Source organism: Bos indicus, chromosome 15 (genome assembly GCF_029378745.1).
Source record: "Bos indicus isolate NIAB-ARS_2022 breed Sahiwal x Tharparkar chromosome 15, NIAB-ARS_B.indTharparkar_mat_pri_1.0, whole genome shotgun sequence".
NCBI lineage: Eukaryota > Metazoa > Chordata > Mammalia > Artiodactyla > Bovidae > Bos > Bos indicus.
This window is the reverse complement of record NC_091774.1, coordinates 36,803,583-36,828,927: the sequence shown is the minus strand read 5'-3', so window position 1 is coordinate 36,828,927 and position 25,345 is coordinate 36,803,583. Positions and strand designations below refer to the sequence as shown.

The following is a 25,345-nucleotide window of genomic DNA, read 5'->3' as shown; positions in this document are numbered from 1 at the left end:
TTCTCCAGGGGATCTTCCTGACCCTGGGATCAAACCTACATCTCCTGCACTGGCAGATGGATTCTTTACCACTGAGCCACCAGGGAAGACCACTTGACAGTGTGTGAAGCATTTTTGACAAACATTTTCTTATTTATTTCTCACAACCGCCCAAGGAGTATAGATATCATTACTAACCCACTTAATAGAATCTGGTATGAAAGTGTTAGTCACTCAGTCATGTCTGACTCTTTGTAACCCCATGGACTGTAGCTCGCCAGGCTTCTCCATCCATGGGATTTTTCCAGGCAACAATACTGGTGTGGGTTGCCATTTCCTTCTCCAGGGGATCTTCCTGACCCAGGGATTGAACCCCGGTCTCCTGCATTGCAGGCAGACTCTTCATTGTCTGAGCCACTGGGGAAGCCCAGAATCTGGGTATAGAAAGATTGATTTGCTCAAGCTCACAGAACCAGTAGTAGAGTTGGGATCTGGTCTTCAAGGCCTCTGAAGGCCTTTCTAGCTCTGAAAATTATGCCATTTTTTAATCTCTTTGTCTACTTGTGAAAGTTTTTCTTTCAATATTGTGGCACTTTTTCCAAATAGTGGTTAAGTCCAGTTTAAAATACCTTAATTGCTTCTTGCTGCTGCTAAGTCACTTCAGTCGTGTCCGACTCTGTGCGACCCCATAGACAGCAGCCCACCAGGTTCCCCCATCCCTGGGATTCTCCAGGCAAGAACACCACCTTAATTGGTTTCTTGCTAAAAGAGCGCTGTACCATGCCTTGTGCTTTTTGAAATCTGGTGTGCTCATCAGGCATAGGCATTAGGACAAAAATATTTCAAAAAATCTATACACAACCAGCTTGATCAACCAATAAATGAGTATATTTGCATACACACATACCAAGTGATCAGCTATATCTTACCTGTATCACTTTTAGTGTTGCTCATTTAATTGCTTTCATCCCCAGGCTATAAGAAGGCAGGAACTTGTTTAGCTTGTTTGCCTAATAGAGTACCTAAAGTACACAGTACATGCTTTAAAAATATGTTTAATTAATGAATTAATAAGAGAGATACAAGTATAAGGATGTGGAGAGAAATGGTGTTTATTGAGTATTTTCTATGTAGTAGACATTGTCCTAGCTGATTGACTTGTGTTACTTCATTTAATCCTTGCGATATGGGAGGTATCATTATCCCCATTTCATAGCTGAGGAGACTGAGTTTCAGAGGACATTAGCTCTTGTTAACATCATTCTTTTAACTGAAGAGTCTATGGAACTGATTTTTTGAAACCTCCAAGCCATTTACTATTGTATAGACAGGATGTCACGGAACAAGCTAGCTACTAAATAAAGAGTGAGCATGCTGTTCAAACACAGAGTAGCATGCCATCACCTGATGACATGTGTCATTTTCCTTTTTCACAATGAGGTATAATGGTATGTGGTGTTAAGAGTTTCACAGTCAGGAAATGCGGCAGAGGTGGATCTAAAATCAGGAATAATATGGTTGGATATAGATGAATTATATACGGTTACTTTATTCTGCAAATCAGCAATGCCTCTTTATTAAAACCATTGATAAATGGATGGAAAGGTATGGGAAGGTGGAGGATTTCAGCCCAAATTGGTCAGATCTAGGCCTCTACTTTCTCAGAAAACTCCTCATTCTTGCTCTCACTCTGCTGTACTATGTCTAAGCCAATGATATAGCTATGCATTCATTATTCAGGGACTACCCCTCGGGCCCTGGAACAAACACTTCCTAGGATGTGAGGAAGGTGTTCTGAGCAGGTGAGCACCTTATAGAGGTGTATCTTTTTCTATGTGGTTTAAGGATCCCCTAAACTCTGGAGGGCAATCTCAGTGCACTGAGGACTAGTTAGGGCACATGCTCCACTCCATTTAGTGACAGTGACTGTTTCTCTTTCTTTTTAAAAAAAATGATTCGCTTTTTTATTTTTAAGCAGATCAAGCAATAATCCATTGAGAATGTGATGCTAAACCACTTTTCCTATAGAGTGTTTAAACTGGACCTCTGAGAAGGAGCTTGATACAATTCAATGACTGAAGTAATACCTTTGTCCATTTGAGCATTAAATGGCCCGTTGAAATACAGCTTAGTTAGAAGGAATTTCAGAAAATAGTACTTTCTAATTTTTTTTTTTCTTTCCCAGCTGACTAGAGCAGAGCTTGGAAAATGCAGTTCAATCACTTTCTACAGCCTCTCAGGTCAGCCTCTCACCAGTGTTAATTAAATATAACCCCCTTAGAATACGAGAGGTTAAGTGAGAGCAACATAGCATTCTTCTCCAATATATTACTGTGAACACAAATGGCCATAATCTGTTTATAAGAAGGCTTCTTTCAGCACAGAGGTCTCGCTAATGAAAAATTATAAGAGGAAAAGCAACATAATGTGACAACTGTTCATCGCAAAATACATTTTAAACTACCCATTTCCACATCCATTGTGCTTAAATAACACATATCATAAAGGAAATTGGTGTAACAGATGGTTTCAGCTCTGGGTAGCAAATGCAGACGAGTTTTCAGTGTGATAAAGTGAAACTGGAAAAGCCAGTGCATAATTCAGTCAATCTCTAACCTGAAGTCTCTCTTCCCCTCAAGCCAGAGAACTTTTCCCCAGCAGCTAAAGGCATTAATATACTTTCTCTTTTTAGCCGATGCTGTATCTTCAGTGGCACAACTTGCCCTGACTTACTGAAACTAGAAAATTGCTGAAAGAATGGTTTTATACTAGCCATTAGAAATTAGAAAAGTCTCTTTAAAACTACAGGGTTGATGGTTCTAAAAAAGTTGCATACACTGTCCAAGGCTATTTGTAAATTACATCATTTTAAAATAAAGCTCTTTAATACTCTATAATTAGTCTTGTCTCTCTGAACATGACTTTACTGTAAATGCTCCTTCCTGACTCTTCTATTGTCCCAAGATTCCTGAGAAGAAAGCAGCCAAGCGATAATTCAACATTATTGCTGCTTCAGTGCACTAATCGCTTAAAGAGCAGCAAAGACTCTGTGCTCTCTGCCCCACAGCTCCCGCAGCCTCCTGGCCTGAGGCTGGCATCCCGACCCAACAACGTCCAGATGTCAAGAGGAATCCCCAGCTCCTGATGCAGCAGGCGCTCCATTCCAGTATGGTCAAACATCTGCTTCATCTGCTGGCATGCAACCTGCTGAACACGCTCAGAGGGCAGCACAGGCGAGGGATGGGCAAGGACACACTCCCCAGCTACTCCGGGAGACTCATCAAAACTTTGAAATTATAAGACAGGCCTAGAAACTCTCAAAAGAAAAGAACTCAGCATTCAGCAAAAAACATAAGCATTTTCCTCCAAAGAAAGCTATGGAATAAGATATATTTCATGATAGCTATTTTTGTTAATTCTAGTAGGCTTGAAATTTCTTCTGGACGGTTAACTACAAATTTGGAAAATACCTGAACTCTTTGAGATCCCAAAAATGTGATGTTGGCTTTGAAATTTTTCCTTTTATAATTTAATTACATTACTTTTAATTCACTTAGATATTATAATAAGAGGAGAATAAGTTGTGCAGGAAAACTTCTAAATGAATGTGCTTCCTATATACCTACATACAACAGAGTTTTAAGCAAAGAATCCTGGTAAGGAAATAAATTCTAAAATGCACTTAAACAATGCATTATAGTCCTATTTTGTTTAATAGGTAAGTAATCTGGTCCAAGTCACTTAACCCATCTGAGCCTCACTTTTTTTCTTCTAAAATATGGGGTAATATAAAAGTATAATTTATTATAAAGTCTAAATATAAATTGCTTATTCAATACTATGTATTATGTATGACTGTACATATATGTATACATGTATACATATATATATAATATTCATACTATTCTTAAGTCTGTTTTGTCTAGTTTTGTTTTTACAAAGTTAGGCTCCTTTATAATATCCAGTCCACACATCAAATACAGGTTCTCTGCCAAGAGTGATCCCACTCATCCTGTGGGACCTCAACAAATAGCATCCTATAAAAACTAATGAACAGCTCCCATGTCCTCACCAAATTTCATATTTACTTCGTTCTGAAAGACAGATTTATATACTATTATAGTCAGAAATAATATTCCTTTACCAAAAACCAGAGTATATGGTGTGCTTAAACAACTGAAAAAATAAGGTTGAGAATTGTGACTGCTCTAGGCAGAAGTGACTGATTAGAGTAAAAGTCTTAGTTCTGAAGATCCAAGTGAAGCAAAAAACTAAGACCAATCATATTGGTCTCAATATTTTAAATCTGCCCATATATGTCCAGGTGGATAGGTAGACAGGTAGGTGGGATATTTCTGTTAAGATGAGTAAGATTTGCAATCCCAGTTCAGTTCAGTTCAGTCACTCAGTCATGTCTGACTCTTTGTGACCCCATGGACTGCAGCAGGCCAGGCTTCCCTGTCCATCACCAACTCCCAGAGCCTATACAAACTCATGTCCATTGATTGGTTATGCCATCCAACCATCTCATACTCTGTAGTCCCCTTCTCCTCCCACCCTCAATCTCTCCCAGCATCAGGGACTTCTCCAATGAGTCAGTTCTTCACATCAGGTAGCCAAAGTATTGGAGTTTCAGCTTTAGCATCAGTTCTTCCAATGAATATTCAGGACTGATTTCCTATAGGATTGACTCGTTGATCTCCTTGCAGTCCAAGGGACTCTCAAGAGTCTTCTCCAATACCACAGTTCAAAAGCATTAATTCTTCAGCATTCAGCTTTCTTTATAGTCCAACTCTCACATCCATACATGACTACTGGAAAAACCATAGCTTTGACTAAATGGACCTTTGTTGGCAAAGTAATGTCTCTGCTTTTTAATATGCTGTCTAGGTGGGTCATAGCTTTTCTTCTAAGGAGCAAGTATCTTTTAATTTCATGGCTGCAGTCACCATCTGTGGTGATTTTGGAGCCCAAGAAAATAAAGTCTGTCACTGTTTCCATTGTTTCCCCATCTCTTTGCTATGAGTAATGGGTCTGGATGCCATGATCTTAGTTTTCTGAATGTTAAGCCAACTTTTCACTTTCCTTTTTCATTTTCATCAAGAGACTCTTTAGTTCTTCACTTTCTTCCATAAGGGTAGTGTTATTTGCATATCTGAGGTTACTGATGTTTCTCCCAGCAATCTTGATTCCAGCTTGTGCTTCATCCAGCCCAGCATCCCAACTCTTTATTAAATATTCTTCCCCTATTTTCTCTTTCCCCAACTAGCAGTAAACTACATCAGATAAGGACTTCATTTTACATAAGTTTTCTCAGCCTCAGCACTACTGATAGTTTGGACTGGATATTGCTTTGTTGAGGGTGCTGACCTGTGTACTGTAAGGTATTCAGCAGGATCCCTGGCCTCTACTCACTAGATGCCAATAGCATCTGCACACCCATCCCAAGTTATAACAATCAAAAATGTCTCCAGATATTATCAACTGAACTCTAGGGGGCAACATTGCCTCCAGTTGAGGACCTCTGGTCTAGAATAGTACCTGGCATGTTATAGCCACTAAATAAATATTGTTAAATAACTGAACAAGTACATTTGTTGTTTTAATTTTCACACAAACTTTTTCAAATTTCCTGAGCACAATCATTTATAAGCTTCCTTTTTAAAAAATATTTTGATACAATCCCAAGAGACAGTAAGATTTATGTCATTGTCAGTCATTCAAAGCTAACAGGTATAATTTCAAGTAATAAGGATTTTAAAAGAAAAGATGTAATAATACTTCACTAGTTATTTAATTCAAGTGAATAAGTGGACTAGTGAAAACCTGATAAATATCCCCCAAATTGATTTTCTAGATTAAAAGCAACTATTTCAAACTGGCTTCAAATGAGCACTGTATGTTTGTACTTTGGAGGGTTGAGATGTTCAACACAAGTATATATTTTAAGCAATAAAATCTGTATACATATCTATCATCTATTATTTTTAGTTCATTCTACTCCAGACTAAACAGCATTAGGAAAATTCCTGATAAAGTACCAAGGTCATAGTCTCGGTTAATTTGTATTATGACATCAAGGGTTGTTTATAGGTATTATAGAGGGTGCTATAAGAGGAACACACAGTAAGAAATGAACTCAGTGTACTGGAAATTAAGATTTTTTCATTTAAAGTTTTGCTTCACCAAATGACCAAGAGGGTAGAGGCCTGGGGAAATAAATTTGGCTCTATTTTTCCTCCATTTTTGTCTATTAAAAAGCAATGCAAGTACTTAGCCAAACCAGGATTAAATGACTATATATATAAAAGAATTGGTATTTATAAAGCTAGGAAAAGAAATGTTACATTAATTCTTCTCAGTGTGACTCATGATGGCTGTACTGATGTCACCAATTATGAGAGGAAAGAAAGAAGAAAGTATATGACTTTTTTTCCATACAGCAACTGGCACAGTGGATATTTAGTACATAGTAGGTGTTGAGTGCTTCTTTGTTTATATTTAATTGAGAAAAGAATCTATTAATAGTGCCATTTGCGCTTGGAAGATCTAAACTGTGATTATTAACCTAACCCTAATAATCTAGAACAGTCAAATTAAAGCAAGATGGTTTCAAGTCAGTAAGGAGAAACTTTAAATCACTATAAATATTTCTTGAATTTTCATTTGATATGCATTTGCACAAACATATGTACCTGTAGAATATGAACATTTCTACAAGTAAAACAGAAAGGAAGAGTTGGCAAGACAGTAGTGAATATGCACTAGATATATTGATCAGAAGTTTTATTCCTCCACTGGGGCAGGTCTATGATGGGAATCCATCCAACTATATGTAGCTTCTCAATTCCTTTTCATTAAAATATCACTTAAAAATACTTTTGGATTAGAAAAACTAAAATTGCTAAAATGTCCACATTATTCAAAGTGAATATAGAAGCAATGCAATTCCTAACAAAGTCTCAAATTGTTCACAGAAAGAAAAAAAATTCTAAAATCACTCACATCCACAAAAGACCCCAAATATCCAAAGCAAACTTGAACAAGAACAAAGCTCCTAATTTCAAAATATATTTCAAAGCTATAATAATAAAAAAATGATACTGGCATACAGTGGATATATAGACCAATGGAGCAGAATAAAGAGCCCAGAGATAAGCCCGCACAAATTACAGTCAAATGATTTTCAACAATGGTAACAAGAATACCCAATGGGGAAAGGATAGTCTCTTCAGTAAATGGCATTGGGAAAACTGAATATCCATGAAGAAAATAATGAAATTGAACTTTTATCTTAAACCATAAAAAAAACCTTGAAAAGGAAGTCTTAAATGTAAAAAAGTTCTGAAACTTTTAGATATATCTCTAAAGGAATTGAAATCATGAGTTTAAAGAGGTATTTGCCTTCTCATGTTCGTTGCAGCGTTATTCACAACAGCGAAGGCATGAAAGCAACCTAAATGTCTACTGATGGGTGAACGGATAAAGAAAAAGTAATATGTACATAAAATGTAATATTATTTAGCCTTTAAAAAGGAGGAAGACATCCTGCCACTTGCAACAATATGGATAAACTTGGAAGACATACTAATTTAAATAACTCAGACACAGAAAACCATTACTATGTGATGCCGATTATATGAGGAATCTAAAACAGTCAAATTCATAGAGTCAGAGAGTAGAAGAGTGATTGCCAGGGGATGAGATAGGGGAAATAGGAAGTATGAGTCAAAGAGCACAAAGTTTCAGTTATGCAAAATAAATGTCCTAGATATCTACTGTATAACTTGAAGCCCATAGTTAATAATACTGTATTGTACACTTGAAAACTTGCTAAGAGGGTAGATCTTATGTTAAATGCTCTTATCACTTATCTAATAATGTTCTTATCATATAATAATAATGGTGGGAGGAAACTTCTGGAAATAAATGGATATATTTATGGCATAGATTGTGTTACGTATTCATGGATATATGCTGCTGCTATTGCTGCTGCTAAGTCGCTTCAGTCGTGTCCAACTCTGTGCGACCCCATAGACGGCAGCCCACGAGGCTCCTCCGTCCCTGGGATTCTCCAGGCAAGAACACTGGAGTGGGTTGCCATTGCCTTCTCCAGTGCAGGAAAGTGAAAAGTGAAAGTGAAGTCATTGAGTCTTGTCCGACTCTTAGCGACCCCATGGACTGCAGCCTATGGACTGCGGCCCACCAGGCTCCTCCGTCCATGGGATTTTCCAGGCAAGCGTACTGGAGTGGGGTGTCATGGATATATAGTTATCTCCAAACTCATCCAGTTGTATATGTTAAATATGTTCAGCTTTTTGTGTCGATCATGCTTGAATAAAGCGGTTTAAAAATGTTTCCATTCTGCTCAGTCTGTTCTGTTACCCACCATATCTTTTTCTGATTTAAATTTCATAAATGTTTCATATCCTGACTTATTCTATGGTTGGAAACTGGAGTGAAGCATTTTTTAAAATACTAAAATACTTTGCTTTCAAACCGTCCCCTATGTTCTTAGTCACATCATCTCTTTTAATTCCAAGGTAGCTCATTATAACATAAACATACAGATACATGATGCCAACCAAACAATACTTCAAAACTCCAGTTTGGTAAATACGGGAATAGAAATACCTGTCACTATTTTAGAAACCACTGCATGTTACAAGCAGTCTATTTAAATACAAGTATTCACATACTGGGAGTTCCTTGTTGTGTGGATTAATTAGTAAGGCTGGAGCTAAATGAATGTTGGTGGAAATGCTACACTAAGAAAGATAGAGAACTGAATAGGTTTTGTAATTCCAAGGTCCTGGACTCCTACTAAACTGTCTCTGTGAGTACAGCCAAATATCCCATCAATTAAATGACTTAAAACACAGTAATTACCAGAGCTTAGTGAGATGAGCCATGCTCTTAACTTTTAGATATTATTTTAAAATCAACTGAAAATCAAATTTCTAAGAGAAAATCCAGTTTACCTATGTTTTAATTTGTGGGTAGGTATAATCTTATTCTTGAATACAATGACAAGTCATATTTCCAAACACTAGGAAATGTCTTCATATTTCTCTGATCTACCTATATCTTTTTAACCTTCACCAAGACTCACTTAACACCTGCCATTATTTGTAAGAAACCTACCTAGAAATGAAAAGTTGTTTATATGAGAATATGCCTCTAAAGACAGAGCACCTGGCTGAACATAACCTCTCTCCCCTGCAAAAAAAAAAAAAAAAATCCAAAGATTGAGTTGCAGATGACCACCAAAAAAGAAATTCACTAATTCAATCATTTTACCAACTATGGTCACAGGCAACACTGAGGATTCAATAGTAAACAGAAGAAACAAAAATCCCTGAATTCAGTGACACATTCTGGTAGATCAGAGCCACCCATCAGAAACACTTAGGCAGCTAAGCTAGAGTAGAACTGACTGCTTATTTGGGATGTTGGAAAGTTTTTTTCTTATCTTGATAATGATTTTTTGTGGAAATTTATACACACCTTGTTAATCCATTTACTACTCACAGTAAATGAATTTTTTCTCCGGGTGGAGAAAAAAATATTATCCCTTTTTTACATGGAACAAACTGAAAAAAGAAGGCAATTTGAGAACAGTACAGGACAACATGGAAAGTAATAGCAGAAACTCTCATTCAAGATTCTGCTTCCAAAATGGAGTTTATTCTATTAGTCCATAGCTCATCTAATCACAGCTATAATGGTCCTTCCAGATTCCATCATGCTTTTAAAGTCAAAGTGGGTGAGAGAAGGCTGATTATGAGAAAAGCAAGCATTTCTCCTCAAAGCACAAACCCCTGGTTGGTGTCCTCAGAACAAGCTTTGAATCAGTGCATTACTTTTTTTCCATCAGGTAGCTAGTAATAGGTCACTCTAATCAACTCTTTATTCATCTCTCTATTAGAAATCACAACCTCCAAAGCCCACCCAGTCCAGCTCACTCACTCTCTCATTCCTCCACAGAACTGAGGCATGTTTATGATTTCAAACAAGAAGGCAGGGTATGAGCCAGAGAAGAGCATCTAAATATAATATCATAAAGATTCAAGCTGGAACTAAAATAGAAATGGAACATTCTCAATGTTGATAGGCACTTCTTCACTTTCCATTTGTAGCATGAAAATTGACAATATAATTTAAATAAAATATGTGTTTCTATTCACTTTTGCAAAAATTCAATTGTTCTCCTCTATCTTTGCAAACTTTGCAAGACTTTAATAGTTTCATTTAAGAATAACTTATGGTTGATGGGTTTTTCTAGTGTTTCAAGGCTCTAATTATACTGCTTTCCTCAAATCTTTCCAGAACTACACATAATGCCCATCAAATAAAAGTGAAAATATATTTATATTGATTTTTTAAATTTTTCATATTTACTTCCTTTCATTCAGGCTACCACCCATACATACTATCATTATAAGAACTTGCTGGTTAAAATATGTTCCAACTAAAGCTTGGTAGGCTTTGAATGTTAGATAAAAATCATTCTCTGAGGCTAATGAAGACAGAAACTCTGCCTGTAACAATATTAAGTTTGTTTTCTCTGGTGATTCAGAGAAGTGAGCAATCTGTCAGTAATACATTGAGTGAAATTACTTGTCTTGTAGGAATAACTGCTGACAGTCACTTTATTTCAGGGCTGACCCAAACGTCTCCCTGCTGACAAACAAATTACTATGTCTAACTTTGAAAAGGTAACTAGCTTGTTTTTAATTTTGATTGGTCTCTCAGAATCCCTTATACATAACTCAGTTCCATTCTTCTTTGTTTTGTTTAGTTTTGTTTTTAAAGCAACAGAAAGTGTTTTGGGAGGACAGGTTTGAATTAATGAATTTTTTTAAAAAGTAGAGGAAGAAAACCCCATCATTTGGAACTAAGAAAAAGAACTGTTATTGCTTCTTTCCAAGACTGTTCTGCAGATAAAACTGGTAAGTGTGTCTACCCTACATTAAGACTGGCAGTGCCGCCAGTGACTGACTGGGTGAGTGAACACATTACTGAGACAGTATTGTAGGAATTAATTTTCTTCAATAAAGTGATTTTTAAGGCTCATATATTTCACAATCTAAACATATGTCACTGTTTCATAAACAAAATAAATGGTTAAAATAATACATTACCAATATGCTGACATGTGGAGATATTTTAATTAGAAATTCTTAAACTGTGTGATATTTAACTGCTGTATTTACTAAAGAGAAGCATGCACCATTTAATAAGAAGGTATGAGACAGGTGTACCACTTTGCATGATATGGCACTAAATTATATTTAATATAAACTACAACTATGAGGCAACATTATGTCTAATTAAAAAACAAAACAAAACAAAATTACCTTAGGTATCTATCATTGAAAGTAACCACAAAAAATGAATCAGTACACTCAAATCACTTTTTCATCAAAAAAGAGTCATTCTCAGCTTATTTCTGAGACAATGTTTCTTCAGAAATAATCTAACATCTTAGCTATTTAAAGGCCATATTTACATGACTGCCTCATCATACTGTTTCCCCCCCTCCCCCCCCCACTACCTTTTGACTTACTTGAAGGACCAGTGCTAACATAGCTGAGGAAAGCAAATGGCAACTGGTCCTGAAATTTATACCAGTACAGACTCAGAATAAGTAGCAATATAATATATTGTTTACTGTAGCAAGTGCCCTCTGTTCTCTAAAGGTCAAAAGCACTGTAACCTTAGAGTTACAGTTTCTGATTGTTCCCAGGGTTAAATACATTATCAAAATTAATGGTTCAAGCCCCTCAACCTTCAGATATATGAGCATTCATGACTCCATCTGCTGAACTGTTCAACTAAAAATAGCATTCTTCTCTCTCCTAATATTGTGCCCCTGAGGCAGAGAAAACCAGCAAACCAGCCTTAGATCAGCATGGAGTAAAAAAAAAAAAAAAAAAACTTTCCTGTGTCTTTCTTATTTTAAAGAAAGTATTGGAATATGCTAATGTAAGAAGGGTCCTTCCAAATATCTTTTCTCTCAGTTTAGTCACTCAGTCGTGTCTGACTTTGTGACCCCATGGACTGCAGCAGGCCAGGCTTCCCTGTCCATCACCAACTCCCAGAGCCTACTTAAACTCATGTCCATCGTGTCGGTGATGTCATCCAACCATCTCCTCCTCTGTCATCCCCTTCTCCTCCCAACCTCAGTCTTTCCCAGCATCAGGGACTTTTCCAATAAGTCAGTTCTTCGCATCAGGTGGGCAAAGTATTGGAGTTTCAGCTTTAGCATCAGTCCTTCCAATGAATATTCAGGACTGATTTCCTTTAGGATTAACTGGTTGGATCTCCTTGCAGACCAAGGGACTCTCAAGAGTCTTCTCCAACACAGTTCAAAAGCATCAATTATTCAGCATTCAGCTTTCTTTATAGTCCAACTGTCACATCCATACATGACTACAGGAAAAACCATAGCTTTGACTAGATGTACCTTTGTTGGTAAAGTAATGTCTCTGCTTTTTAATATGCTGTCTTAGGTTAGTCATAGCTTTTCTTCCAAGGAGCAAGCGTCTTTTAATTTCATGGCTGCAATCACCATCTGCAGTGATTTTGGAGCCCCCCAAAATAGTCTCTCACTGTTCCATTGTTTCCCCATCTATTTGCCATGATCTTAGTTTTCTGAATGTTGAGTTTTAAGTCAGCTCTTTCACTCTCCTCTTTCATTTTCATCAAGAGACTCTTTAGTTCTTAGCTTTCTGCCTTAAGGGTGGTGTCATCTGCATATCTGAGGTTATTGATATTTCTCCTGGCAATCTTGATTCCAGCCTGTGATTCATCCAGCCCAGCATTTTGCACGATGTCCTCTGCATATAAGCTAAATAAGCAGGGTGACAATATACAGCCTTGACGTACTCCTTTCCCAATTTGCAACCAGTCTGTTGTTCCATGTCTGGTTCTAACTGTTGTTTCTTGACCTCCATACAGATTTCTCAGGAGGCAGATCAGGTGATCTAGTACTCCTATTTCTTTAAGAATTTTCCACAGTTTGTTGTGATCCACACAGACAAAGGCTTTGGTGTAGTCAATAAAACAAAAGTAGATATTTTTCTGGAACTCTCTTGCTTTTTCGATGACCCAGCAGATGTTGGCAATTTGATCTCTGGTTCCTGTGCCTTTTCTAAAACCAGCTTGAACATCTGGAAGTTCACGGTTCACATACTGTTGAAGCCTGGCTTGGAGAATTTTGAGCATTACTTTGCTAGCGTGTGAGATGGCTGCAATTATGCAGTAGTTTGAACATTCTTTGGCATTGCCTTTCTTTGGGATTGGAATGAAAACTGACCTTTTCCAGTCCTGTGGCCACTGCTGAGTTTTCCAAATTTGCTGGAATACTGAGTGCAACACTTTCACAGCATCATCTTTTAGGATTTGAAATAGCTCAGCTGGAATTCTGTCACCTCCACTAGCTTTGTTCGTAGTGATTTTTCCTAAGGCCCACTTCACTTCTCATTCCAGGATGTCTGGCTCTAGGTGAATGATCACACCATCGTGGTTATCTGGGTCATGAAAATCTTTATTGTATAGTTCTTCTGTGTATTCTTGCCACCTCTTCTTAATATCTTCTGCTTCTGTTAGGTCCATACCATTTCTGTCCTTTATTGAGCCCATCTTTGCATGAAATGTTCCTTTGGTATCTCTGATTTTCTTGAAGAGATCTCTAGTCTTTCCCATTCTATTGTTTTTCTCTATTTCTTTGTATTCATCACTGAGGATGGCTTTCTTATCTCTCCTTGGTATTCTTTGGAATTCTGCATTCAAATGGGTATCCTTTTCTCCTCTGCCTTTATCTTCTCTTCTTTTCTCAGCTATTTGAATGGCCTCCTCAGACAAACATTTTGCCTTTTTGCATTTCTTTTTCTTGGGGATGGTCTTGATCACTGCTGTACAATGTCACAAACCTCCATCCATAGTTTTTCAGGCACTCTGTCAATCAGATATAATCCCTTGAATCTGCTTGTCACTTCCACTGTATAATCATAAGGGATTTGATTTAGGTAATACCTGAATTGTCTAGTGGTTTTCCCTGCTTTCTTCAGCTTAAGTCTGAATTTGGCAATAAGAAGTTCATGATCTAAGCCACAGTCAGCTCCCATCTTTTCTCGGGTGATAACAAAATTTCAGGCTTCCAAATTATGACTTTACTGTTAAGATAACCTCAGCTCACAATGCTAGAACTGAAAAACCTTTGAAGGACAAATTAACTATATATCAGGTAGAGAGGACCACTTCTCTTCAATGAGAAGAGTGTGTGTGGAGGTGGTGGTTGTATACATGCATTGCAGCTTTTCTTCCTAAGAATCTCTAAATAGAAGTAAAACTCATGAACATATTGTAATGCTTAGTATCCCCAGTTTATTGTGATCATAATTGTTGACAGAGCTGTGACATTTTAGGTTGTTAAAGGAATGGAGAAAACCAGAGCTAGAAAAGAAAGTAGACTAAAATCAATAAAGCAAAATATTATTAAGTTTTCTCTCTACTTTTAGTCAAGATTTAAAATGTTAGTGTCTGTAACAATTTAGATATGGGTGTCCTCTGTGCTGCTCATGGGACTGTCAATAAACCTGTTACACTCATAGTAAGAAAGTTTGAGAAATCTGTCTTTCAAATAAGATCCATCTTTTATAAATAGTGTACCATACAAGCAAACAGCAATGGTTTCCTGACATGCAAGGAAAAGTGCAAAAAGTGGAAGCAAGAGAACAGAGCAATAAAAAAAAAAAAAAACAGGAAACTCTCCAACCAACCCAAGCTTACCCTCCAAAGCTGAGGGCCTCCACCTTCCCAGGCTCTGTGTTCAGCCTAATTAAAGTGACAGACACGTGCTTCTAGATCAGCATTGCTACAGCTCTACAGAGTCTGGCACTCACATATATGACATCATGATTTCCAGAAACCCAGGAGAAGCCAGATTTGACATCAGAGGTCTGTGATGGTAAGGGGAAGAGATGTCAACTTAAGTGAAAAACTAAAAGGAGAAACTGGGTAGAAAAGTGGCTAAGGGAAGGCCCATGGAATAGAATTCCACACCGCAAGAGAAAATAAAAGTCAAGAGGAGAGGAAGTTTTGAACCTGAGCCAAGGTCACCTGCTTTCACATTCTTCCAAGTACTTAAAATTTGAACAAACTAGCTGTCCTGAGTAGGTAAGCCTTGTTAATTGAAAGAATTGTTCCTAATGTCTGGTTATCTCTCTGTTTAGCAATCCTAAGCACAGTAGATGTCAGAACGTCCAGAAATGTGGCACCTTCTCTACAGCCAAAAGGAAGCCTTAGAAAAGAAATCACTTTTGGCTGCATAGAAGGTAGCAGATACTCTAATACAATGCCTTGTCATGTCTGGGTGGAACCCCCTGTATACTTCTTATAATCAAAGGGAAAGGGAAAGGAAGAAGGCAAGTGACAAGCTCTGAACTCAAACTCTTCCTTAGGCTACTTCCAAGGTGTCCTTTGATCTTGTTCTTGTCTTTCTTCTTGTGAACTTTCTCACTTCTAAGAATGAGGGATAGCTAGCAACACTCTAGTATCTGATAGTCCTAAAGAATGAAATGAGAAGTTGAGCTTTCTCACTTCTAAGGAGGGATAGATAGCTAGCAACCCTCTAGAACCTGATAGCCCTAAAGAGGTTTTCCAACGATATAATAGAGGAATTAAGCACAATATTAGAGAGAGGTGGACTGGGTCCCTATAGTAGAAAGGGGTTTGCTTTTTAAAAGAGCTATATGAGGTATCTTCTCCCATGCAGTAAGAACATCCCACAAAAACAACAAAGAGCTTTATTGGAAGTTCAATATGAAAGAGCTACTATATAAGTTTATGGGGCAAAAAACAACCAGTCAGGCCCAGACACCCAACCTCAAATTCAGTCAGAGAAAACTAAATTAGAAAACCTGAAATAGATAGAATTAGAAATCCTGGATAATAACTGACTCCAAGAAAATTTTGTAGCCTTGGTTAAATAACCTGACTTCTCTGAGCCTCCATTGTTTTGTCTATAAAAACAGAATGATATTTTATCAACTCTACAGGGTTGCTACACGGTGAACTGAAGTTTTTTTTTTTTTTTTAATGTTTAATTTTTTTTTAAAACTACTATGCAGCACTATACATAAAGAAAAAAGGGTAAGGGAAATAAAGATGGTTTTGAAAGTACTCATAACATAAATATTTGCCTAAATATATAGCAATAAACAATCTACTTCAGAGGCACTGGTTTGGGGTTTGACTTTTTCTCTGAAAGAAAAGGAGTGAAAATGAGCCTCCTTAGGAATGAGAAAAGGGGAAAGATTATATTTTAGTGTTTGAGTGTTTGGCACTTGTTAAAAAAGCCTAGAATATGACTGAACAATCCAGTCCCCCACCCAATGAAGCACCAATGTAAGCATTCATACCTCAATCTGTTTGTGGTTGTAAGAGTGGCCACCACCATGTTCAAAGGTGTCCAAACTCCTGCCCAAACGGTCACTTAGGCCCTTTAGCCTTGGGTTAATTTGTGGGTGGGAGACATGACCTTTCTGTTTAGTAGCATATTCAGAAAAAAAAAAAAAAAAAAAAGACAAAACATACTGTCAGAACTCATGAAACAGAACACATATTTCTAAATCCAGGGTACTGACCACACCAAAGAACAGAAAGTAGGGTTTAGGACCCAGATACTGTTTTTCACAGAAACTTGATTATAGGATCAAACAGTAGTACTGGTTTCTTGTTTTTGCCTCTGACTCAAGAAGACACTCAATAGCATAGCTATGGAAAAAGGAGAAATAGATTAGACTGACTGTGAGTTAGGTTTCTTTTTGTATTTTTTCCAGTGCAATAAGTTCCCTGTTAGTAGTGGAGAAGGTGAGGGCTTAGAAGAGATAGGGCTGCTGCTTTCATGAGGCAAAATCTCTAGCTCTGCTAGGCATCCATAATGCACCCATAATGCTAGGCATCTTCAAGACTTGCTGGATGAGGCTTCTGACAAGAACTGCTTAAAGTACTGTAAAAATTCTTTATTTGTAGACTCAACTGAGAATGTTCAAAATTACATTTTTCACATAAAATATCTGTACATTTTTTACATTCAAGTCATATAAGGAATAGCAAAGAAGAAATAAAAATGCCCAGTTGGTTGCTATTCCCTAGATTATTCAAGAAAATTGAAAAATCATCACAGTACATTATAAGAGTAAAAAACTTTGTTCAATGCATTGAAATTCAAGTTATCATCTGATATTTTCTAAATGCTCAAATACCACTTGCTTAACCATTAATTTTAATGATACTTTCTTTCTGTTTTTGTTAAAATATACACTCATATTTAACATCAATTTCCCATTAAGACAGCATCGCAAAAAGGGTGTAAAGATCACTTAGTCCTCCGCTTCCCATTTTACTATGAAGAAGATAAGGTGCAAGGGATTTTTAAAAATTAGCTTCCAAAGTGCTTTCTCTCCAATTTTAGCTTTATAAAGAACACCAATCCAGAATTTGGTCAGACACCATGCCCAGTCTTTGGACCTGGTATGAGGATGAGCTGATGATACACATATTCAGGGACAACATGCTTACATTTTACCAAATAGTTTAAGTAATTTGGTAATAACAACTCCCTATTCTATGAGTTGCAAGAAGTAAAATATCCAGTGTTGTTGTCTGTGTTGATACTTGCATGTAAAAGCTAATTTGGGTGTGAATGGAGCCATGGATGAAGAAGTTATAAGGACAAAGCTAACATACCCAATATCAACTAGCCATAAAAAAACTGTGAAACCATTAACTTACCTGATAGAGAATATATAGTACTAAGTCATGACATCATTTTTTCCTTTAAAAATATTGACACTGACAGTTTTCTCTTCTATTTGCAGTATGGTAAGTACACAAGGTGTTAATCCTTCCAGGCTATGCTTAAAAAATTATTTAACATTCAGGTCATTATTTAGCATACAGCTGGTTAGCAGTTTTCCACTAAAGGACTGGCTCGTATCCCACATTTTTTTCTTCTGGCACTTACCTGGAGCTGTAAAGGGCTGAGTCCAGAAGCAGCAGCAGCTGCCATTGTTGATGGAATGAACTGTACGGGGTAGTTATCACCTGTCAGAAAGAACAATGCGTACAGGTTTAGACAATGCACCGGGAATCACAGCAGACAAGTACAAACATGGCCCTTGGACTGCCTGAGCTTTACAACATCGCTCTAAGCCCAAACATCTGCGGAGACAAAAGGCTTAGTTGGGCACAGACTTGCAGGGCTGCCTTGGAACTTTTTGTTAACAGATAGCTGGTAGGCAAACTGGCAAAACATGAATGTGATGTTAAAAAAATTAAATGTGCAATTCAAGCATGTTCACTCCATTACAAATCTTGTAATACATCATTTTTTTAAGGGTAAAAAAATATCTTAAAGCCAGGCTGACATTCAGTTCACCGAGGAAGCATTAAGGTTTTTATATTAAAACAACAAAACGTTTTGGCTTGGTAGACAAGGCAGAGTATCACAGTCCAAAAAAGATTAAGAGTTATTGACTGTCCATAACCCTAACCTTTATTTTATTAAAAAAAAAATTAGAGAAAAAAATTTAAATGCAACCTCTTTAATTTGAGAGGGGTGAGAGAAGCGAATATTCTGTGAAATGCCTGGTATCCCCAAAAGATGGGAGACTGTTTTCTGCACTAACTTTTGGCGGAAACTACTACAGAATCATGACACACACTAGGCACTTCTCACGTATTCTTTGACGATGATTTGATTAAATAACCACACGTTTTACATGTGATATCTATATTAAAAGTCTGGTCGAGATTGAGCATGGTTCAGCAGAGATCAGTGCCACATCTTATTAATGTGTTTCTGGCTCCAGACCACTCCTAAACAGCAGGGCTAAAGTACCTTCTATGACCTAAGAGCACAGGCTGTGCGAAGCAAGCAACCTGAAGAACCCATAGAAAGTAATGAGGAATATATTGTGATAGAGCTAACTGAAATCAAAATTAATACGTATGGATAAATTACACACTATCAGTGATTTAATGGAGTATCACTTTGGCTTCAGCTACTTATTTTAAAGGCAGTGCTATGTACTATCTCTAGGCTATATTTTAATAGGCTGTTCCTCCACACATTTTGGACATTTACAATAATCACGCTGTTTTGCAAGAACTTCTCCACACTAAAAGCTGAATGTAATAATGAAAAGCGTAGAAAGAATCACAGTGATAAAGGGAGTCACCTAGAAAGCAATGAAGTCTCTCTTTTTCTGCGTGGACACTAATACCTGGAGCCTTCCTGGTGTCCCTGGTTCCTTGGAACGCATCCTGTTTGCTACACCAAGTGCTACTCAGCTGACCCAATGTAAATGTTAAGTTGCTTTCACTTTTAACAAATTGTTAGCTTCTAATCTACACAGTCTCTTTGCATCATATCCATAATACCTCATCAGACCATTGAGCACAGTGTGTGCTTGTACACAGTCCAGTAACAATTGGCTCCTGATTGCATATGGAGCACTGCTACAATGCATTCACTAACACTATATTGTGCTGGTCTCCTATGGAGTAATGTTCAAAATATCTGATCTTGTTTTTCCCCTTCCATGAGGTTGATTTTGGTTTGCAGGGCTACATGAGCCTTTTAAAAAAGATAACTAGGCCAAATTATTTTTTATAGTAAATGACTGTCGCTTTACGCTTAAATAATTCTACTGATCCTCTCGATATTTAAACTAAATTATCTGAAGAAAGAATATCCTAATCTAAGTCAAATAGTATTTCTTTGGTTGATATCTTATCAGGTTAAAAAAATCACAAAATGATGCTGAATTAATGATGCTTCAAAAATAGGGGAAAAAATCACCATTCCAACTATCAACATGGGTTGCCTCTCGGAACATTTTAGAGCTGTTCTTTCTTTAAATATCATGCATTATTCATACTAACTCTAAACCATAACCCCCTCCCTGTAAGTTTAATACCAGTTGCTTTATTTGTACTAAAACATTTTTCATGTCAAACATATTAAAAAAAAATCAAACTCTAAAAGAATTCCCTGGGGCACTCCTTTTTTCATAGCTGTCATGCTTCTATGCTATGAAATAGCTGATTTTTTTAATATCATTTTTGGCTTGCTAGTTAATTTATTACTATCTCTACCACACCCTGTAGTACTCTCCAGCTCACCTGCTGGCTACAAACAGCTTTCTTTCCACTGCTGACAAGCATATTTTTAAAATGTTTTTAACCTTTCTGCTGGTTTGAATCTGTATATCTGAATATAATCTTTGGAAAGCTATTTCTCCAGAACATATCGTATCAGTACTAAAAGTAAAAATGAATACATTAAAGCAACAGAGAATATTACAGGGACTGATAAAAAGAGAGAGAAAAAGGAAAGGGCCAGACAGGGAGAGGATAAGGGTGAAGAAGAGGTGGGGGGGGGGGGTGTGTGGTTAAAAGTAGAAGAGAAGATTTAATAGGTAGAGAGATTTAACTCCTCTCTTAAAAAGCTACACGCTTCCTCTCCCTGGCCCTTCGCCTTTAACTGTGTGTAAGAGTCCATCAAGAAAAAGTTCTTGGCAGCTGACTTGGCAAGAAATCAGTCAACATGTTGTAGCAATTTTTTTCAAATTTGTCTCTGGATTTGAAATGCTTGCGTGAGGACCCATTCTCTTTAAATTTGTACAAAAGAAGATGAAGCCTGTTGAAACAGGTTGGTTTTAGGCACTGCTGTAATCTAGCCCTTGCTACCACTAGTATAAGAAGACAACTTCTGAATGCTAATTTGGGAAATAATGTCCATTACATAAATCCATCTCTCCAGGCTTCCAGGTTTTCCAACCGATTATTTTTATCTGAAGATTACAGAACAAATATGAAACAGGATTTAAAACCTATGGAAAATTAGACTGACATTAGTTTCACTTGCCACAAGTCTAGAATCAAAGTGGCTCCATAGCAAGAGCCCCTGAATGAGAGGAAGTATGTTTTTTAATTTTCAAGGAAAGTGAAATGAAGCCAAAACTTATTAAGATGTAAACACTGGAGAAGGAGGCGCTTATATCATGAATGTAGGACCCATTAGACACAGGCTACCTCCTACAAGAATACTAGTTTCTGTAATTCAAATATAAACTTTATTTTTATTAAAAAAGCAAAAACTCCCATGGATAAAAATCTGTCCATTTTTCTTTGATTCTTTAGGCAGACAAGGGACTGGGATGGTTACAGTCTTCTAAGATGCTAACTTCAGATATTAACTTATTTAAAGAGTTTGGGAGGAGCAGAGAAGAAAGATAAATTAAACTAGGAGACAGGACTCAAAGATTCTTTGGTTACTGGTTTAAAATCTCATGCCTCATTTTCCATCCTCCAAAACAAAAGGAAAAAATACTTACACATCCCTACTCTCATAGATTTTTTGGTCTGGTGGTATCTTACAGGAAGATGGTAAGTTATTTGAGTTGCCAGATAACTCATAAATAGACCCCATTTCTTTAAGTTATCACCATTTTTGCTACAACATGTAAATATTTCCATCACAATCACCAATATAGACTTGGACATGCCGCACGGCATCTTGCTTGGATGAATGTATTCAGAAGAGCAAAATATTATAACTCCTCTGTATTCTGAGGGAATGCAATAATCAATCTGAATTTATCTTTGTGAGACATCACACCACGTTGCAGCAAAAGTTAGCAGGCAATGAATGACATATTTAAAATCCTAAAAATAAAACAAAACCTTTAATTTGTTCTGAGAACAATTGGACAAAAAAAAATTGGCATAGATTATATTATATATTGCTGAGATCACGATGTTCTTATTTCTCCTGCTAAATTTCTCCTCTATTCATCAAAGAATAGACCAATGATGAGGACAGTCTTGATCTCAAGATTTTTTCTAAGAGCATCTGCATTGTTTTTCATACCTTTAAAGGAGCTAAAAATCAAGGATCATCTTAATTTCTTCACTTATTTCATAAATGCATCCAGACTCTTAGATAATCATATGAAAACCATGGAATTTGTCACAATAGCAATTAAATAAGTGAGTATGGATGAAATAATATAAATGCATCCATATTATAAGAAATTAACTTAAAATAACAACTTAAAGTTTATGACTTAATGAGAGCTCACCAATGATATAGCCTCCATATATGAAGAAGGGCGCATTTAAAATAATCTCTATCTCCATAAAACTAGGTTATTTTATACAGGTGAACATATATATTTTCTCCTTGGACCTAAATACTCATTTAAAAGAGAGTACTAATCTGAAGAACCTCAGAAATGCGTTGATTCCAGGGGTGAAAGTAAAAGTGGCTCAGTCGTGTCTGACTCTTTGTGACATTCTCCAGGCCAGAATACTGAAGTGGGTAGTCTTTCCCTTCTCCAGGGGATCTTCCCAACCCAGGGACTGAACCTAGGTCTCCCACATTGCAGGTGGATTCTTTACCAGCTAAGCCACCAGGGAAGCCCGGGAATACTGGAGTGGGTAGCCTATCCCTTCTCCAAGGAATCTTTCCAACCCAGGAATCCAACTGGGGTCTCCTGCATTGCAGGTGGATTCTTTACCAGCTGAGCTTGATTTCAAGTAGATGGCTTTAATTAATGAAGTATTCCAGCAGTAGTGGTTACATGCCTCTGCTTTAAATATTCAAGAAAAGATAGAAATGGCAAGCTTCACAAGATGTCATTTTGATAACCCCATACATATAAATCACATCTTTTACACATACACACACAAAAGTTAGGCTTTTTTTATATTCTTTATGCTTAGATCATGCCTGCAAGAGTATAAAATTCAGAACTTCAGGCTGAATTCTATCTCCTCTAATTTCTGGGGTGAAGGTGTAGAAAGTTAATTATCTTCTTTGACTTTTAGTTTTTTTTTTTAAACAAAATGTAGATAATGTCACTTATGGTTTAGAGTTGCTATAAAAATTTAATGAGAATATATATGTATATTTATATATATGCATACATATATTAATATAGATAGATACAGATATCAGAAAATTAATGGTGGTCAATAAATGCTAACTGAAACAAAGGAATTAAAAAGAAGTATTAGGTAGCAACTATGCACCAACAAATTAGACAATCTGGAAGAAATGAAAAATTCCTTGAAACACACGAATTACCTAAACTGACTTAAGGAGAAATGGATAATATAAACAAATCTTAACAAAGAGATTAAATCAGCAATCAAAAACTTCCTAAAACAGAAAATTCTTGGACCAGTTAGATGGCTTCACCAATCTACTGAACATTTAAGAAAAATTAACACTAATCCTTACAAAATCTTCAAAAAATTGAAGAAGATGAAACACATCCTAACTATGAGGCAATGAGGCCAATATACCCTTGATAACAAAGCCAGATAAAGACATCACAAAACACAAAAAATATAGATTAATATCTTGCATGAATATTAAAATCCTCAAAAAAATATTAGCATATTAAATCCAAAAGCATATCAAGAGGATTATTCACCATGACAAAGTAGGATTTATCCCAGGAATGCAAGGGTGGTTCAACATGAAAAAAATCAATGCAATACATAACATTGATAGAACAATGGGGAAAAAAATCCACATGATCATCTCAGTTGAGGCAGAAAAGGCATTTGCCAAAACCCAACATCTTTTCATGATAAAAATTCTCAGAAAACTAGGAATAGAGGGAAAGTTCATCAGCATGATAAAGGGTATTTCTGAAAAACCCACAGCTAACATCACAGTGGCAAAAAGTTTTTTGACTAAGACTGGGGACAATTATGCCCACTTTCACTGCTGCTATACAACACTGTGCTAGAAACTCTAGCTAGTACTTTTAGACAAAAAAAGAAAAAAACAAAAGGCATCCAAATTGGTAAAAATAGGTAAAACTATGTGTATTTGCATATGAAGTGGCCCTATATGTAGAAAATCCCAAATAATTCATGACTAGGGTTAATAAACAAATTCAGCAGCAGTTTCAGGGTATAAGATTAATACACAAAAATCAAGTGTTTCTATATTCCTGCAATGAACAATCCAAACGGAAATTAAGAAGCAATTCTATTTACAATAGTATCTAAAAGAATCAAACACTTAACAATAAACTTAACAAATGAGGCAAAGATTTGTGCATTGGGAAACTATAAAGCATTTCTGAAATAAATTTTTAAAGCTCTAAATAAATAGAAAGGCATTCAGGTTCATAGACGGAAAGACTTAACATTGTTGAGATCAACAAAGCAATCTACAGATTCCGTGAAATTTCCACCAAAATTCAACAATCCAGAAATGGAAAAGTCAATCCTCAAATTTATTTGGAACTGCATGGAGCCCCAACAGCTAAAACAAATCTTGAGAAAGAAAAGTAGAGTTGGAAGGCTCATACTTTCTGACTTCAAAATTTACTTCAAAGCTAGAGTAATTAAAACAGACTAATACTTGCATAAAAACAGGTATATAGACTCATGAAGCAGAATAGACAGCCCAGACATAAACCTTTACATATACAGTTCATTGACTTTTTTTTAAAATCAGGGCACCAAGACCATTTACTGGAGAAAAGACATCTTTTCAACAAATGGTGCTGGAAAAACTGATATCCACATGCAAAAGAATGAAGTTAGATCCTTAACTTACACCATATACAAAAATTAATGGAATGGATCAAAGACCTAAACTTAAGTACTAAAACTATAAAACTCTTAGAAGAAAACATAGGAGTAAATCTTCGGACTGGGCAGTGATTTCATGGATATGACAGCAATAGGATAGACAACAAAAGAAAAATAGAAAAATCAGACTTCATCAAAATTAAACTTTTGTATATCAAATGATACTATCAAGTAAATGAAAAGGCAACCTACAAAATGAGAAAAAAAAACCTTGCAAATCATAAGTTTGGCAAAGGATTAATATCTAGAATATATAAGAACTCCCAAAACTCAGTAAGGGTAAACAAACAACTAAATTTAAAACTAGGCAAAGTACTTAAACAGATCTATTTCCAAGAAGCTATACAAATTTCCAGTAAGCACATGAAAAGATGCTCAACATCACTAATCATTAGGGAAATGAAAACCAAAAGCACAATGAGATACCACTTCACATCTGTTAGGATGGCTCTAATTTTTTCAACATAGGAAAGTAACAAGTATTGTTGAGGATATAAAGAAACTGGAACACTGTTGCATTGCTGGTTGGAAATGTAAAAGGTACAACCCCTATGGAAAAGTCTGATGGTATCTCAAAAGATTAAACATAGAACTACCCATAGGATTCAACAATCCCATTCCTACATATATATCCAAAAGAACTGAAAACAGGGACACATATCAATGCTCACAG

General features: G+C 36.4%; 1 protein-coding gene across 35 annotated transcripts in view; it reads right to left on the bottom strand.

The window, feature by feature from the left end:
- The window catches only part of SOX6 (SRY-box transcription factor 6), a 720,388-nt gene that overhangs the window by 114,961 nt on the left and 580,082 nt on the right, over positions 1–25,345 (bottom strand). For 26 of the 35 annotated variants that reach the window (XM_070803611.1, XM_070803609.1, XM_019974613.2 and 23 more), the window contains 2 exons: positions 18,014–18,093; positions 16,407–16,529 (listed from right to left, as the gene is read on the bottom strand). In XM_070803611.1, the coding sequence (XP_070659712.1) occupies positions 16,407–16,529; positions 18,014–18,093 (203 nt within the window). The remainder of the gene's footprint in view (positions 1–16,406; positions 16,530–18,013; positions 18,094–25,345) is intronic. The other 9 variants (XM_070803624.1, XM_070803620.1, XM_070803618.1 and 6 more) reach the window with 1 other exon arrangement.